At 55.4% G+C, this 16,580-nt stretch overlaps 1 protein-coding gene across 2 annotated transcripts in view; it reads left to right on the top strand.

Moving 5' to 3' along the window:
- Positions 1-16,580, top strand: part of LOC144761119 (carboxypeptidase M-like) — a 160,861-nt gene that overhangs the window by 132,706 nt on the left and 11,575 nt on the right. For both annotated transcript variants that reach the window (XM_078646577.1, XM_078646575.1), the window contains one exon: positions 5,955-6,103. In XM_078646577.1, the coding sequence (XP_078502703.1) occupies positions 5,955-6,103 (149 nt within the window). The remainder of the gene's footprint in view (positions 1-5,954; positions 6,104-16,580) is intronic.

Raw genomic sequence — 16,580 nt, 5'->3', positions numbered from 1 at the left:
TTACTTTCTTGGCTCCATTCCCTTCTTGTGACTTCCCCGTGGGCGAGCGTCCATCCGTCGCCGGTGTGGTGCTTTTTTCGTAGGCATATTTGTCCAATTTTGACTGCGTCGCATTAGTTTTCGGACCTCTGCCTGCCATTATGTCGCCTCGCAGGAGTCTTTAATGCCTGTAAAGAGTCACTCGTTTTAGCGTTCTGCTCCCAGGGATCTGTAGGAGTGGTTATGTTCCTGCGCCACTGCTCTGGTCTGTGTGTGATGTCCGGTTCGGGGGTTTATTCTGTCTCACTCTTGTGATGAGTGTGCACCACGACTGTCGGTAGCGTTATATTGCTACCATTGCGCCAGTTAATCTGTTCATTGTGAGTTGTTTGTCAGTAGGATGCAGCGCTATTGAGGGGCCTCCTGGTGATACAGGGTGTCCTTAGTCTGTGGTTGCATAGGCTCTCGCACGTCCAATGGGTCTGATGTGCGCTCGGAGGGCCGCGATATGCTTCGGTTCCCTTAGACGCGTTCCCTCCTATGCGCACCCCTCACGGTCCCTCTCCGCCTCTGCCGCCAGTCAGTCACTGCCTCACCTTTCCACCCCGGTGTATGCGCCACTTAGGCCGTCAGAGGCCGGTGCTCCAGAGTCCCGCAAGTGCTGCCAGAGGTCGCACTTCTCCCCGCTCGGTACTGGGTGGTGACGTTGTGCGGTCGGCAGTCAGTCACTGGGGGGGGGGGCTGTCCGCAGCGGGTCCCCTCTCTTCCAAACCAGCTGCAGGACCGCGCCGAGGGAGCTCTCTCACGGAGGCTCCGCTGTTTCTGCGCCAAGTACACCACCTATAAGTAGTTCCCGTGGTCTCGGCAGGGGGTTGATGTAGCGTCCCAACCAGCTGCTCCTCTGTTGGTTGTGGCGGATCTGTTGCGGCGCTTTAATTTTCAGCAGCTCCGGACTCGGGGACGGCAGGGCGCACTTCCTGTTTGTCCCTACCGTCCTGCTCCTGCTTCCGGTCGGGTGCCTGCACCACTACAGGCCGGTGTCAGGGTGTTGCTGAGGGCCGCCAGGTACGTGCACTGAATATCTCCGGTTCTCTATCAGGCTGCGCTACCGGATCTTCACCGGCCTAAGCTGCACGGTCCCGGACCTCGGTCCCAGCCTCCGGAGTCTGGGAAACGTAACAGATCAATGTGCGGATCGATGGAAGGGCCGTCTGCTCCACGGAGCCTTCTTACTACGCAGCCATTGCAGTCGGCTGCTAGCCACGCCCCCCCTTCAATTGATTTTTAATTAAAAATGTATTTAATGGAAATATATTAAAATTATTTTTCTGAAGTTGAAATTTAAAATTAAATTTCCAGGTAAGGAATTTTTTTTTTTTTTAAACGTGCATTAATCGTTATAAAAAGTGAAGTATAGCATTAATTACAATTAATTGAATAATTTTTGTAATGAAATGTAATGTTACTTTATTTTCACAATTCAAAATAGGTTAATAAAATATGTTATTATTATTATTATTAAATAATTTGTTCTATTTTTTATATATTTTGTATCAGTAATTTATATATATACTATTTTTCAAACCTTGGATTCCCACACACAAACTCTGTTCAGCACACAGCACTTGAGAGGCGAGGCCTTTGGGGGGGATCCCCTGGTAATAGTAGGATGTGGAGCACCCGTACGTAGGGCTCCCTTAGTTCAGGTGTCTGGCAGTATCACTCCAGTTGGGAGGGTGCAGAAGTCCAGGCGGAGAGGTGAGAATGGGGGCAGGAGTGCTGCCCAGGAAGTCCTAGTGCACCAGTTGAGTGCTCAGTTGGAGGGTTCAGCCCTTAAACCCGGAAGCCAGGTTCAGATGCTGCCTGACCTGGAGGGCGGGGCAACAGTAAACAGTGTCCTGATCAGTTTGGGTCCCAGTGGTACCACTCCAGTTGGGAGGGTGCAAACACCTGGAAGGGGGTGCAGAGGGAGGGAGGCTTCGCCTCTGCCCCTGGTTGCACATGGGGGTTTGGACCCCAGGTTAATGGTTCAATTGCAAGAGGAAAGTACTGGACTGATGAGTGAATTGTGTTCTGGGGGCATCTCTCCCAGTGGGAGGGTGCAGAACCCCCGAGAGGAGGGGACCAGGGTGTGGAACCGCCCACCTCAGTATCCTAGCCGGCAGCTGGGTAAGGTCCCAGGGCTGGTCGGTTGGTGTCCGGCGGTCATACCTGACCTAACAGGAGGGGGAGTGGAAAGAAGGTGCCAAGCACCTGGGGCTACTGCCTCCCACTCTCCGACCCCCCAGCAGTAGAGAAGTCTAGCAGGCGGGAGGCCTGGCTCTCACCACTGACAGCTGTCAGTGGCCCCTGTAGTTGTTTGTCTTGGTTGACAGGGGGTGGACTAGGCCACGCCCCGGTATTAGCTGTGTGTGTACTGTGGGTGTGTGTGGACACCCCTCTGAGCAAGCAAGGCTTATGTGCTACACAGATGGTGTCCCCAAGTGAGAATACTGTTTTCATTGGACCTAGGACTGGAGGAGGCTCTTGTGGGCCAGGCTCCATGTTCTATCGCCCACCACAGGGAAGCCCATACTGGTAGTGATTGTTCTCCCCTGCGTTTGGCTGGAAGGGGGTTGTGTTGGACCTGGCCCTCTTGTTAAAGGCTAACCCCTAAACTTTGCGCGACATTTACCCCTTTCTCTAACCTATTTGGGTTCCTTTGCTACATATCAGACGCCCCTATGGTCGGCCCTTGGGCTGGGTGCATTGGCAGCGGAAGGTAGGTCATGCCCTGATGTGTGTGGCATGACCTAGTAATGAGTTACAACCATTTTCGTTTTTATTACTGTAAGGATACCTGCCCCCCTAGGCCAGAATGGGCAGGTTTGATTATTACATCGGATGATCTATCTGACCCAGGGAACATGTTAAAGATATGAGACTAGTGTCCCTGAAATCCGAACTTATTAATACATTCCTTAGGATGGATGATTTCTAAATTCTAAGTTTGGAAACAGTGCGTCTAGGAAGTAACTGTTTCCTCTTCCAATCTTGCTGTGTGCTCCTGCTGGAATGTGTGTTCACCGTCTGGAGATAGTGACAGGGCCTGGGGAAACTCCAGCATCTGGTGTCAGCTGTCTGCCTTGTAGATTAGGGCGAGGAGTGGTTTCTGGGCTGTGTCCTGTCCCCCACAATGCTGACGCCGCTTCGTGCTAGGCGGCTGATGACCCTGCCTTCCTGCTTCAAAGAGTTAGGTGTCCCATGACGGGAGACACCCACAACCAGGATCTGGGGAGGGGAATTCCCTGCCTACCTCAAAGACATCAAAGGCAATTTTTGGTATAATAGAAAGGCCCTCGCACTAGAGGGGCAGACTACTTTTGGAAAAACTCAAGACGCCTGCGGGACTGCAGGAGGAAAGAACTTTAAGGAAAAAGAACTTTGCATCAAGGCTTGAGGAAAGGAAGATCTGCAAGGGCCTGGACTGAGCTGGCCCCCTGACTGAAGTCTCATGAGCAGTAGACTTCACCTCCCTGCCTTCCCCTGAAACCCCTTGCTGTGGGTTTGGGGTGTCAGCCGCTCCTTGAGCACTTTCCAGTGATCCCTCATCACTGGCAGACTGGAAGCACAGAACGCAACTTCTTCAAGAGCCCTGCTGACCCCATCGCGGCTCCCAGACCTCGCCTCTTAAAGAGCCCTGCTGACTTCGTCGCTGCTCCAGACCTCGCAACTTCAAGAGCCCTGCTGACTTCGTCGCTGCTCCAGACCTCGCAACTTCAAGAGCCCTGCTGACTTCGTCGCTGCTCCAAGACCTCGTACCTTCAAGAGCCCTGCTGACTTCGTCGCTGCTCCAGACCTCACACCTTCAAGAGTCCTGCTGGCCTCGTCGCGGCTCAAGGTCATAGTCCTCATTAAATTGTACGCATCAGCGTGCGCCTCGCACCTTATTAAAGACGTCCCGGTGCGCCTTGAACTTCATCCTGCCAGTCGCACCAGAGTACGCCTCGTTCTCATGGCACGCACCATCCGGTGCGCATCGAACTTCAGCCTTCTCCCTCATCAGAGTACGCCTCGTACTCACAGCACGCACCAGCCGGTGCGATTTGAATTCCAGCCTTCTCCCGCATCAGAGTACGCCTCGCACTCACGGCACGCACCATCCGGTGCGCATCAAACTTCAGCCTTCTCCCTCATCAGAGTACGCCTCGTACTCACGGCACGCACCAGCCGGTGCGATTTGAATTCCAGCCTTCTCCCGCATCAGAGTACACCTCGTACTCACCGCACGCACCATCCGGTGCGCATCGAACTTCAGCCTTCTCCCTCATCAGAGTACGCCTCGTACTCACGGCACGCACCAGCTGGTGCGATTTGAATTCCAGCCTTCTCCCGCATCAGAGTACGCCTCGTACTCACGGCACGCACCATCCGGTGCGCATCGAACTTCAGCCTGCTCCCTCATCAGAGTACGCCTCGTACTCACGGCACGCACCAGCCGGTGCGATTTGAATTCCAGCCTTCTCCCGCATCAGAGTACGCCTCGTACTCACGGCACGCACCATCCGGTGCGCATCGAACTTCAGCCTGCTCCCTCATCAGAGTACGCCTCGTACTCACGGCACGCACCAGCCGGTGCGATTTCAATTCCAGCCTTCTCCCACATCAGAGTATGCCTCGTACTCATGGCACGCACCAGCCGGTGCACTTCGGATGTAACTATATCGGCCTGTACGCCTTGTACCGGCCACCAGCACGGGCTGGGGCACATCCTTGCTTCTCCACGTCGCCTCAGTTTAAGGGGTTTTGCTTTTCTAAGTCGCTCCAGAGAAAAGGGCTTTACTTCTCCACGTCGCCCCCTCTGAAGGGGCTTGGTTCCTTGTGATTCCACATGTATCGTAAGACACTGTGAGTACAAGTGGCGCTGCTCAAGGACTTACCCTACCCTGACCTGAACCAAACCAACCTAAACCTTTTTTTAAACAAGACACCTAAAGTCTCGTCTTGAAGTAACATTGTGGATTGTTATCGTTATGGACCTTGTGATAAATCTATATAAAGAATCAGATATTTTTACAATAACTCTGTGTAGCGTCCATCTGTAGTGGGTCTCTTCTACTACTGTGCGTGGTCAGAAATGCTTTATACGCTACCTAGGAAGTGAGCCTGTCTGCTCGGGCCACAAGGGTGAGAAGGGGTTATTTGGGGGAGTGTACCTTCCCCCTTTACGTGGGAGTGGGGGTTCCTACTTGGCTTTGGTGCCAACCTCAGCCCACTAGGAATCCCATTTCCAACACCTTGCCATTCCTGGTTGGACCCAGCCATATGCAAATCAGTCTTGACCCTGTGCCTCATGGGAACAGTCCAGCCCAAACTGCCAAACCAGGCCCTCCCTAGACTGGAAACAAGCATCCTGGGACCGGTTTCGGGTAACACCCCTCATCCGCCACAATAGCGTGAATCCAATGGTTAAGTGAGCAAAGGACCCATGTCTGGGCATACCCTGCCAACTTAGGGCAAAGAAAGCAAACACAAGGAGATGATGGACGGAGCGCTGAAGCTTTTCAGACACTCACCCCCAGTCAGGGATCTGGGTTTGATCCATCACCGTTGTTTAGATCACTCTGCCACTCCAGTTCAGACACAGCTATGTGCAAATCAGTCTTGACACTGCACCCAATGGGATCAGTTCAGCACAAACTGCCAGGCCAGGTCCTCCCTGGACTGGAAACAAGCATCCTGGGACCGGTTTCGGGGTTTCGACACTCATCAGCCAGTCTAGCTTAACTCCAGGAGCATGTGTGTCTTTGTTTTCTCTCCCACAAACAGGCACGTGCCTTTCTCTTACAATGTTCACCTGCCTCATTCTGAGCACTTCTTTCTGCCTCACTCTAGTCTAGACACACTTATCAGCCTCACTCCTCCTCACATGCTTAGCTTTCTCTCTTTTAATGTTTTATTGTGTCTCACCATTCCTCTTCTGTAACTTCTTGCAGGGTTGAAAGGTCGTGTCCTGGACTCTGCAGGCAAACCTGTGCCGGAAGCTGTTCTTCAAATATTGAACCGGAAGGACAGCCTCTCACATCGCACCAACGCACTGGGAGAATTCTACAAGCTGTTGCTGCCCGGAAATTACACCTTCCAGGTGAGAGTAGAGACCACCTCTCTGTGCAAGAGCTCTGTGAGCTATGTCCTCCAACCCCACTATCTCATCGACAGCACCTCTGCCTCACCCTCCCTCTAGCACCTCCGCCTCGGCTGCCCTCCAGCGCCTCCGCCACATCCATCTCACCGCCTCAGCCTCTCTCCAGCACCTCCAATCCTTGAGTAATTCAGAAGACCCCTGGCACATCTCTCCACCATAACCGTCCTTCCTTCCTCGAGTAGATATGGGGACCCCGGATACATCTCTCTGCCTCACCCTTCCTCTAGCACCTCCGCCTCGGCTGCCCTCCAGCGCCTCCGCCACATCCATCTCACCACCTCAGCCTCTCTCCAGCACCTCCATTCGTTGAGTAGTTCAGAGGCCGCCTGGCACATCTCTCCACCTTAACCGTCCTCCATTCCTTGAGTAGGCCAGGGGATCCCTGGCACCTCTCTCTGCCTCAACTCTCCTCCAGCGCCTCCATTCCATGAGTAGATCAGGGGACCCCTGGCACATCTCTCTGCCTCAACTCTCCTCCAGCGCCTCCATTCCTTGAGTAGATCAGGGGACCCCTGGCACATCTCTCTGCCTCAACTCTCCTCCAGCGCCTCCATTCCTTGAGTAGATCAGGGGACCCCTGGCACACCTCTCTGCCTCAACTCTCCTCCAGCGCCTCCATTCCTTGAGTAGATCAGGGGACCCCCACACATCTCTCTGCCTCAACTCTCCTCCAGCGCCTCCCTTCCTTGAGTAGATCAGGGGACCCCTGGCACATCTCTCTGCCTCAACTCTCCTCCAGCGCCTCCATTCCTTGAGTAGATCAGGGGACCCTGGATACATCTCTCTGCCTCAACTCTCCTCCAGCGCCTCCATTCCTGGAGTAGATCAGGGGACCCCTGGCACATCTCTCTGCCTCAACTCTCCCCCAGCGCCTCCATTCCTTGAGTGGGCCAGGGGACCCCTGGCACATCTCTCTGCCTCAACTCTCCTCCAGCGCCTCCATTCCTTGAGTAGATCAGGGGACCCCTGGCACATCTCTCTGCCTCAACTCTCCTCCAGCGCCTCCATTCCTTGAGTAGATCAGGGGACCCCTGGCACATCTCTCTGCCTCAACTCTCCTCCAGCGCCTCCATTCCTTGAGTAGATCAGGGGACCCCTGGCACATCTCTCTGACTCAACTCTCCTCCAGCGCCTCCATTCCTTGAGTAGATCAGGGGACCCCTGGCACATCTCTCTGCCTCAACTCTCCTCCAGCGCCTCCATTCCTTGAGTAGATCAGGGGACCCCCACACATCTCTCTGCCTCAACTCTCCTCCAGCGCCTCCCTTCCTTGAGTAGATCAGGGGACCCCTGGCACATCTCTCTGCCTCAACTCTCCTCCAGCGCCTCCATTCCTTGAGTAGATCAGGGGACCCCCACACATCTCTCTGCCTCAACTCTCCTCCAGCGCCTCCATTCCATGAGTAGATCAGGGGACCCCTGGCACATCTCTCTGACTCAACTCTCCTCCAGCGCCTCCATTCCTTGAGTAGATCAGGGGACCCCTGGCACATCTCTCTGCCTCAACTCTCCTCCAGCGCCTCCATTCCTTGAGTAGATCAGGGGACCCCTGGCACATCTCTCTGCCTCAACTCTCCTCCAGCGCCTCCATTCCTTGAGTAGATCAGGGGACCCCTGGCACATCTCTCTGACTCAACTCTCCTCCAGCGCCTCCATTCCTTGAGTAGATCAGGGGACCCCTGGCACATCTCTCTGCCTCAACTCTCCTCCAGCGCCTCCATTCCTTGAGTAGATCAGGGGACCCCTGGCACATCTCTCTGACTCAACTCTCCTCCAGCACCTCCATTCCTTGAGTAGATCAGGGGACCCCTGCACATCTCTTTGCCTCAACTCTCCTCCAGCGCCTCCATTCCTTGAGTAGATCAGGGGACCCCTGCCACATCTCTCTGCCTCAACTCTCCTCCAGCGCCTCCATTCCATGAGTAGATCAGGGGACCCCTGGCACACCTCTCTGCCTCAACTCTCCTCCAGCGCCTCCATTCCTTGAGTAGATCAGGGGACCCCTGGCACATGTCTCTGCCTCAACTCTCCTCCAGCGCCTCCATTCCTTGAGTAGATCAGGGGACCCCTGGCACATCTCTCTGCCTCAACTCTCCTCCAGCGCCTCCATTCCTTGAGTAGATCAGGGGACCCCTGGCACATCTCTCTGCCTCAACTCTCCTCCAGCGCCTCCATTCCTTGAGTAGATCAGGGGACCCCCACACATCTCTCTGCCTCAACTCTCCTCCAGCGCCTCCCTTCCTTGAGTAGATCAGGGGACCCCTGGCACATCTCTCTGCCTCAACTCTCCTCCAGCGCCTCCATTCCTTGAGTAGATCAGGGGACCCCTGGCACATCTCTCTGCCTCAACTCTCCTCCAGCGCCTCTATTCCTTGAGTAGATCAGGGGACCCCTGGGACACCTCTCTGCCTCAACTCTCCTCCAGCGCCTCCATTCCATGAGTAGATCAGGGGACCCCCACACATCTCTCTGCCTCAACTCTCCAGCGCCTCCATTCCATGAGTAGATCAGGGGACCCCTGGCACATCGCTCTGCCTCAACTCTCCTCCAGCGCCTCCATTCCTTGAGTAGATCAGGGGACCCCTGGCACATGTCTCTGCCTCAACTCTCCTCCAGCGCCTCCATTCCTTGAGTAGATCAGGGGACCCCTGGCACATCTCTCTGCCTCAACTCTCCTCCAGCGCCTCCATTCCTTGAGTAGATCAGGGGACCCCTGGCACATCTCTCTGCCTCAACTCTCCTCCAGCGCCTCCATTCCATGAGTAGATCAGGGGACCCCTGGCACATCTCTCTGCCTCAACTCTCCTCCAGCGCCTCCATTCTTTGAGTAGGCCAGGGGACCCCTGGCACATCTCTCTGCCTCAACTCTCCTCCAGCGCCTCCATTCCATGAGTAGATCAGGGGACCCCTGGCACATCTCTCTGCCTCAACTCTCCTCCAGCGCCTCCATTCCTTGAGTAGATCAGGGGACCCCTGGCACATGTCTCTGCCTCAACTCTCCTCCAGCGCCTCCATTCCTTGAGTAGATCAGGGGACCCCTGGCACATGTCTCTGCCTCAACTCTCCTCCAGCGCCTCCATTCCTTGAGTAGATCAGGGGACCCCTGGCACACCTCTCTGCCTCAACTCTCCTCCAGCGCCTCCATTCCTTGAGTAGATCAGGGGACCCCTGGCACATCTCTCTGCCTCAACTCTCCTCCAGCGCCTCCATTCCATGAGTAGATCAGGGGACCCCTGGCACATCTCTCTGCCTCAACTCACCTCCAGCGCCTCCATTCCTTGAGTAGATCAGGGGACCCCTGGCACATCTCTCTGCCTCAACTCTCCTCCAGCGCCTCCATTCCTTGAGTAGATCAGGGGACCCCTGATCCATCTCTCTGCCTCAACTCTCCTCCAGCGCCTCCCTTCCTTGAGTAGATCAGGGGACCCCTGGCACATCTCTCTGCCTCAACTCTCCTCCAGCGCCTCCATTCCTTGAGTAGATCAGGGGACCCCTGGCACATCTCTCTGCCTCAACTCTCCTCAAGCGCCTCCATTCCTTGAGTAGATCAGGGGACCCCTGGCACATCTCTCTGCCTCAACTCTCCTCCAGCGCCTCCAATCCTGGAGTAGATCAGGGGACCCCCACACATCTCTCTGATTCAACTCTCCTCCAGCGCCTCCATTCCTTGAGTAGATCAGGGGACCCCTGGCACATCTCTCTGCCTCAACTCTCCTCAAGCGCCTCCATTCCTTGAGTAGATCAGGGGACCCCTGGCACATCTCTCTGCCTCAACTCTCCTCCAGCGCCTCCAATCCTGGAGTAGATCAGGGGACCCCCACACATCTCTCTGATTCAACTCTCCTCCAGCGCCTCCATTCCTTGAGTAGATCAGGGGACCCCTGGCACATCTCTCTGACTCAACTCTCCTCCAGTGACTCCAGTCCTTGAGTAGTGCAGAGCCCCCCTGGCACACCTCTCTGCCTCAACTCTCCTCCAGCGCCTCCATTCCATGAGTAGATCAGGGGACCCCCACACATCTCTCTGCCTCAACTCTCCTCCAGCGCCTCCATTCCATGAGTAGATCAGGGGACCCCTGGCACATCTCTCTGCCTCAACTCTCCTCCAGCGCCTCCATTCCATGAGTAGATCAGGGGACCCCCACACATCTCTCTGCCTCAACTCTCCTCCAGCGCCTCCATTCCATGAGTAGATCAGGGGACCCCCACACATCTCTCTGCCTCAACTCTCCTCCAGCGCCTCCATTCCATGAGTAGATCAGGGAACCCTGGCACATCTCTCTGCCTCAACTCTCCTCCAGCGCCTCTATTCCTTGAGTAGATCAGGGGACCCCTGGCACATCTCTCTGCCTCAACTCTCCTCCAGTGCCTCCATTCCATGAGTAGATCAGGGGACCCCTGGCACATCTCTCTGCCTCAACTCTCCTCCAGCGCCTCTATTCCTTGAGTAGATCAGGGGACCCCTGGCACATCTCTCTGCCTCAACTCTCCTCCAGCGCCTCCATTCCATGAGTAGATCAGGGGACCCCTGGCACATCTCTCTGCCTCAACTCTCCTCCAGCGCCTCCATTCCTTGAGTAGATCAGGGGACCCCTGGCACATCTCTCTGCCTCAACTCTCCTCCAGCGCCTCCATTCCTTGAGTAGATCAGGGGACCCCTGCACATCTCTCTGCCTCAACTCTCCTCCAGCGCCTCCATTCCTTGAGTAGATCAGGGGACCCCTGGCACATCTCTCTGCCTCAACTCTCCTCCAGCGCCTCCATTCCTTGTGTAGATCAGGGGACCCCTGGCACATCTCTCTGCCTCAACTCTCCTCCAGCGCCTCCATTCCATGAGTAGATCAGGGGACCCCCACACATCTCTCTGCCTCAACTCTCCTCCAGCGCCTCCATTCCATGAGTAGATCAGGGGACCCCTGGCACATCGCTCTGCCTCAACTCTCCTCCAGCGCCTCCATTCCTTGAGTAGATCAGGGGACCCCTGGCACATGTCTCTGCCTCAACTCTCCTCCAGCGCCTCCATTCCTTGAGTAGATCAGGGGACCCCTGGCACATCTCTCTGCCTCAACTCTCCTCTAGCGCCTCCATTCCTTGAGTAGATCAGGGGACCCCTGGCACATCTCTCTGCCTCAACTCTCCTCCAGCGCCTCCATTCTTTGAGTAGATCAGGGGACCCCTGGCACATCTCTCTGCCTCAACTCTCCTCCAGCGCCTCCATTCCTTGAGTAGATCAGGGGACCCCTGGCACATCTCTCTGCCTCAACTCTCCTCCAGCGCCTCCATTCCTTGAGTAGGCCAGGGGACCCCTGGCACATCTCTCTGCCTCAACTCTCCTCCAGCGCCTCCATTCCATGAGTAGATCAGGGGACCCCTGATACATCTCTCTGCCTCAACTCTCCTCCAGCGCCTCCATTCCTTGAGTAGATCAGGGGACCCCTGGCACATCTCTCTGCCTCAACTCTCCTCCAGCGCCTCCATTCCATGAGTAGATCAGGGGACCCCTGATACATCTCTCTGCCTCAACTCTCCTCCAGCGCCTCCATTCCTTGAGTAGATCAGAGGACCCCTGGCACATCTCTCTGCCTCAACTCTCCTCCAGCGCCTCCATTCCTTGAGTAGATCAGGGGACCCCTGGCACATCTCTCTGCCTCAACTCTCCTCCAGCGCCTCCATTCCTTGAGTAGATCAGGGGACCCCTGCCACATCTCTCTGCCTCAACTCTCCTCCAGCGCCTCCATTCCTTGAGTAGATCAGGGGACCCCTGGCACATCTCTCTGCCTCAACTCTCCTCCAGCGCCTCCATTCCTTGAGTAGATCAGGGGACCCCTGGCACATCTCTCTGCCTCAACTCTCCTCCAGCGCCTCCATTCCTTGAGCAGATCAGGGGACCCCTGGCACATCTCTCTGCCTCAACTCTCCTCCAGCGCCTCCATTCCATGAGTAGATCAGGGGGCCCCTGGCACATCTCTCTGCCTCAACTCTCCTCCAGCGCCTCCATTCCTTGAGTAGATCAGGGAACCCCTGGCACACCTCTCTGCCTCAACTCTCCTCCAGCGCCTCCATTCCATGAGTAGATCAGGGGACCCCTGGCACATCTCTCTGCCTCAACTCTCCTCCAGCGCCTCCATTCCTTGAGTAGATCAGGGGACCCCTGGCACATCTCTCTGACTCAACTCTCCTCCAGCGCCTCCATTCCTTGAGTAGATCAGGGGACCCCTGGCACATCTCTCTGCCTCAACTCTCCTCCAGCGCCTCCATTCCTTGAGTAGATCAGGGGACCCCTGGCACATCTCTCTGCCTCAACTCTCCTCCAGCGCCTCCATTCCTTGAGTAGATCAGGGGACCCCTGGCACATCTCTCTGACTCAACTCTCCTCCAGCGCCTCCATTCCTTGAGTAGATCAGGGGACCCCTGGCACATCTCTCTGACTCAACTCTCCTCCAGCGCCTCCATTCCTTGAGCAGATCAGGGGACCCCTGGCACATCTCTCTGCCTCAACTCTCCTCCAGCGCCTCCATTCCATGAGTAGATCAGGGGACCCCTGGCACATCTCTCTGCCTCAACTCTCCTCCAGCGCCTCCATTCCTTGAGTAGATCAGGGAACCCCTGGCACACCTCTCTGCCTCAACTCTCCTCCAGCGCCTCCATTCCATGAGTAGATCAGGGGACCCCTGGCACATCTCTCTGCCTCAACTCTCCTCCAGCGCCTCCATTCCTTGAGTAGATCAGGGGACCCTGGCACACCTCTCTGCCTCAACTCTCCTCCAGCGCCTCCATTCCATGAGTAGATCAGGGGACCCCTGGCACATCTCTCTGCCTCAACTCTCCTCCAGCGTCTCCATTCCATGAGTAGATCAGGGGACCCCTGGCACATCTCTCTGCCTCAACTCTCCTCCAGCGCCTCCCTTCCTTGAGTAGATCAGGGGACCCCTGGCACATCTCTCTGCCTCAACTCTCCTCCAGCGCCTCCATTCCTTGAGTAGATCAGGGGACCCCTGGCACATCTCTCTGCCTCAACTCTCCTCCAGCGCCTCCATTCCTTGAGTAGATCAGGGGACCCCTGGCACATCTCTCTGCCTCAACTCTCCTCCAGCGCCTCCATTCCTTGAGTAGATCAGGGGACCCCTGGCACATCTCTCTGCCTCAACTCTCCTCCAGCGCCTCCATTCCTTGAGTAGATCAGGGGACCCCTGGCACATCTCTCTGCCTCAACTCTCCTCCAGCGCCTCCATTCTTGAGTAGATCAGGGGACCCCTGATACATCTCTCTGCCTCAACTCTCCTCCAGCGCCTCCATTCCTGGAGTAGATCAGGGGACCCCTGGCACATCTCTCTGCCTCAACTCTCCTCCAGCGCCTCCATTCCATGAGTAGATCAGGGGACCCCTGGCACATCTCTCTGACTCAACTCTCCTCCAGCGCCTCCGTCCATGAGTAGATCAGGGGACCCCTGGCACATCTCTCTGCCTCAACTCTCCTCCAGCGCCTCCATTCCATGAGTAGATCAGGGGACCCCGGATACATCTCTCTGCCTCAACTCTCCTCCAGCGCCTCCATTCCTTGAGTAGATCAGGGGACCCCTGGCACATCTCTCTGCCTCAACTCTCCTCCAGCGCCTCCATTCCATGAGTAGATCAGGGGACCCCTGATCCATCTCTCTGCCTCAACTCTCCTCCAGCGCCTCCCTTCCTTGAGTAGATCAGGGGACCCCTGGCACATCTCTCTGCCTCAACTCTCCTCCAGCGCCTCCATTCCATGAGTAGATCAGGGGACCCCTGGCACATCTCTCTGCCTCAACTCTCCTCCAGCGCCTCCATTCTTTGAGTAGGCCAGGGGACCCCTGGCACATCTCTCTGCCTCAACTCTCCTCCAGCGCCTCCATTCCTTGAGTAGATCAGGGGACCCCTGGCACATCTCTCTGCCTCAACTCTCCTCCAGCGCCTCCATTCCTTGAGTAGATCAGGGGACCCCTGGCACATCTCTCTGCCTCAACTCTCCTCCAGCGCCTCCATTCCATGAGTAGATCAGGGGACCCCTGGCACATCTCTCTGCCTCAACTCTCCTCCAGCGCCTCCATTCTTTGAGTAGGCCAGGGGACCCCTGGCACATCTCTCTGCCTCAACTCTCCTCCAGCGCCTCCATTCCTGGAGTAGATCAGGGGACCCCAGATACATCTCTCTGCCTCAACTCTCCTCCAGCGCCTCCCTTCCTTGAGTAGATCAGGGGTCCCCTGGAACATCTCTCTGCCTCAACTCTCCTCCAGCGCCTCCATTCCTTGAGTACATCAGGGGACCCCTGGAACATCTCTCTGCCTCAACTCTCCTCCAGCGCCTCCATTCCTTGAGTAGATCAGGGGACCCCCACACATCTCTCTGCCTCAACTCTCCTCCAGCGCCTCCATTCCATGAGTAAATCAGGGGACCCCTGATACATCTCTCTGCCTCAGGTGTCCTCCAGCGTCTCCATTCCATGAGTAGATCAGGGGACCCCTGCCACATCTCTTTGACTCAACTCTCCTCCAGCGCCTCCATTCCATGAGTAGATCAGGGGACCCCTGGCACATCTCTCTGCCTCAACTCTCCTCCAGCGCCTCCATTCCATGAGTAGATCAGGGGACCCCCACACATCTCTCTGCCTCAACTCTCCAGCGCCTCCATTCCATGAGTAGATCAGGGGACCCCTGGCACATCGCTCTGCCTCAACTCTCCTCCAGCGCCTCCATTCTTTGAGTAGATCAGGGGACCCCTGGCACATCTCTCTGCCTCAACTCTCCTCCAGCGCCTCCATTCCATGAGTAGATCAGGGGACCCCTGATCCATCTCTCTGCCTCAACTCTCCTCCAGCGCCTCCCTTCCTTGAGTAGATCAGGGGACCCCTGATCCATCTCTCTGCCTCAACTCTCCTCCAGCGCCTCCATTCTTGAGTAGATCAGGGGACCCCTGATACATCTCTCTGACTCAACTCTCCTCCAGCGCCTCCATTCCTTGAGTAGATCAGGGGACCCCTGGCACACCTCTCTGCCTCAACTCTCCTCCAGCGCCTCCATTCCTGGAGTAGATCAGGGGACCCCTGGCACATCTCTCTGCCTCAACTCTCCTCCAGCGCCTCCATTCCTTGAGTAGATATGGGGACCCCTGGCACATCTCTCTGCCTCAACTCTCCTCCAGCGCCTCCATTCCATGAGTAGATCAGGGGACCCCCTGGCACATCTCTCTGCCTCAACTCTCCTCCGGTACCTCCTTTCGTTGAGTAGTTCAGAGTCACAGGCAAACAATGAATACAATTAGAAATTCTGCCACAGGTGAGATGGAGACTGAAAAAGCAGAAATAGCTGGAGTGTCGTCCGACCACTACAGGAGCACGTACGAAGAAGCTGAAGGGGGTTTGAAGCGCGATTTACCACAGTATTTTAATGGATTGCAGATCCAACAGGTTTTGGATACAAAAGTGCATTAAATAGTAAAATAGACTCCTCAATCTTGTCACAGCTTTAAAGAGTATGGCCAGTGCTGAGGCAGGCGGCAGCGGCCGGATTCCTACCGAAGAGTACAAGACTTTTGTAAATGAACTTCCTCCATCCCTTTTATCCTTTTTAATAGCATACAAAAGGAGCCAAAATATCTAAAAAAAAATAGAGTACAAAGATCCCCTAAACCCCAATTCATAGCGCCCCACAGTCCACTGAATGTGGACTGTAAATCACTCACGAAGACCTGGGCGACCGGGTGCGCACCACGTGCACAATCACGGATTCACCTGGATCAAAAGGTCCATGGCAGCAAACACCGATCAATCGATAGAAGCCATCGATTATTTGACAGTTACTAAAGAGAAGGCGGCGATCCCTATGATGAATGCACAAAAGGTGTTTGACCTAGTCAACTGGAAAGCCTGTTTCTTTATCCTGGATATATTCAGCTTCCCACCGGCAATTGTCGATATGCGTAAGAAACTATGGTCCACAAGTATCATGCATTCGGCCAGCCGCTAACGGCCCGATTCACAGAATCAGGCCGTTTGTGACCTGTAAAATGCTTTTTGGTATGTATGAATTTCAATTTGCGATTTGGTAACATGTTACAGAATCACGATTTGGAAATACGGAAAAAGAAAGAACTGATGTCAGCATGCAGGGGGGCATCTAAGTAGACAACGCGATGTCATCCCGGCGACCACTGTCTGCGTTGTGATCGCCTGGATGACATCGATGACGTCAGTTCTTTCGTTTTCTGCACCAGCCAGCGCATATCCGAAGAAAGCTTGCCCCTTAGTCGCTTTTTGATTAACCTTTTTTTGACTTTTTTTCAGCCTCTTTTTAGTCTTCCGACTGTTGCATGAGGGATGTCCAGCCATCGACCCTGTTTCAATCCTTGTGACTCCTGTCACAAGTTGATCTTGGTCACCGATCCGCACCTCGTGT

Source organism: Lissotriton helveticus, chromosome 5_2 (assembly GCF_964261635.1).
Source record: "Lissotriton helveticus chromosome 5_2, aLisHel1.1, whole genome shotgun sequence".
NCBI lineage: Eukaryota > Metazoa > Chordata > Amphibia > Caudata > Salamandridae > Lissotriton > Lissotriton helveticus.
This window is presented reverse-complemented; position numbering and strand designations above follow the sequence as displayed.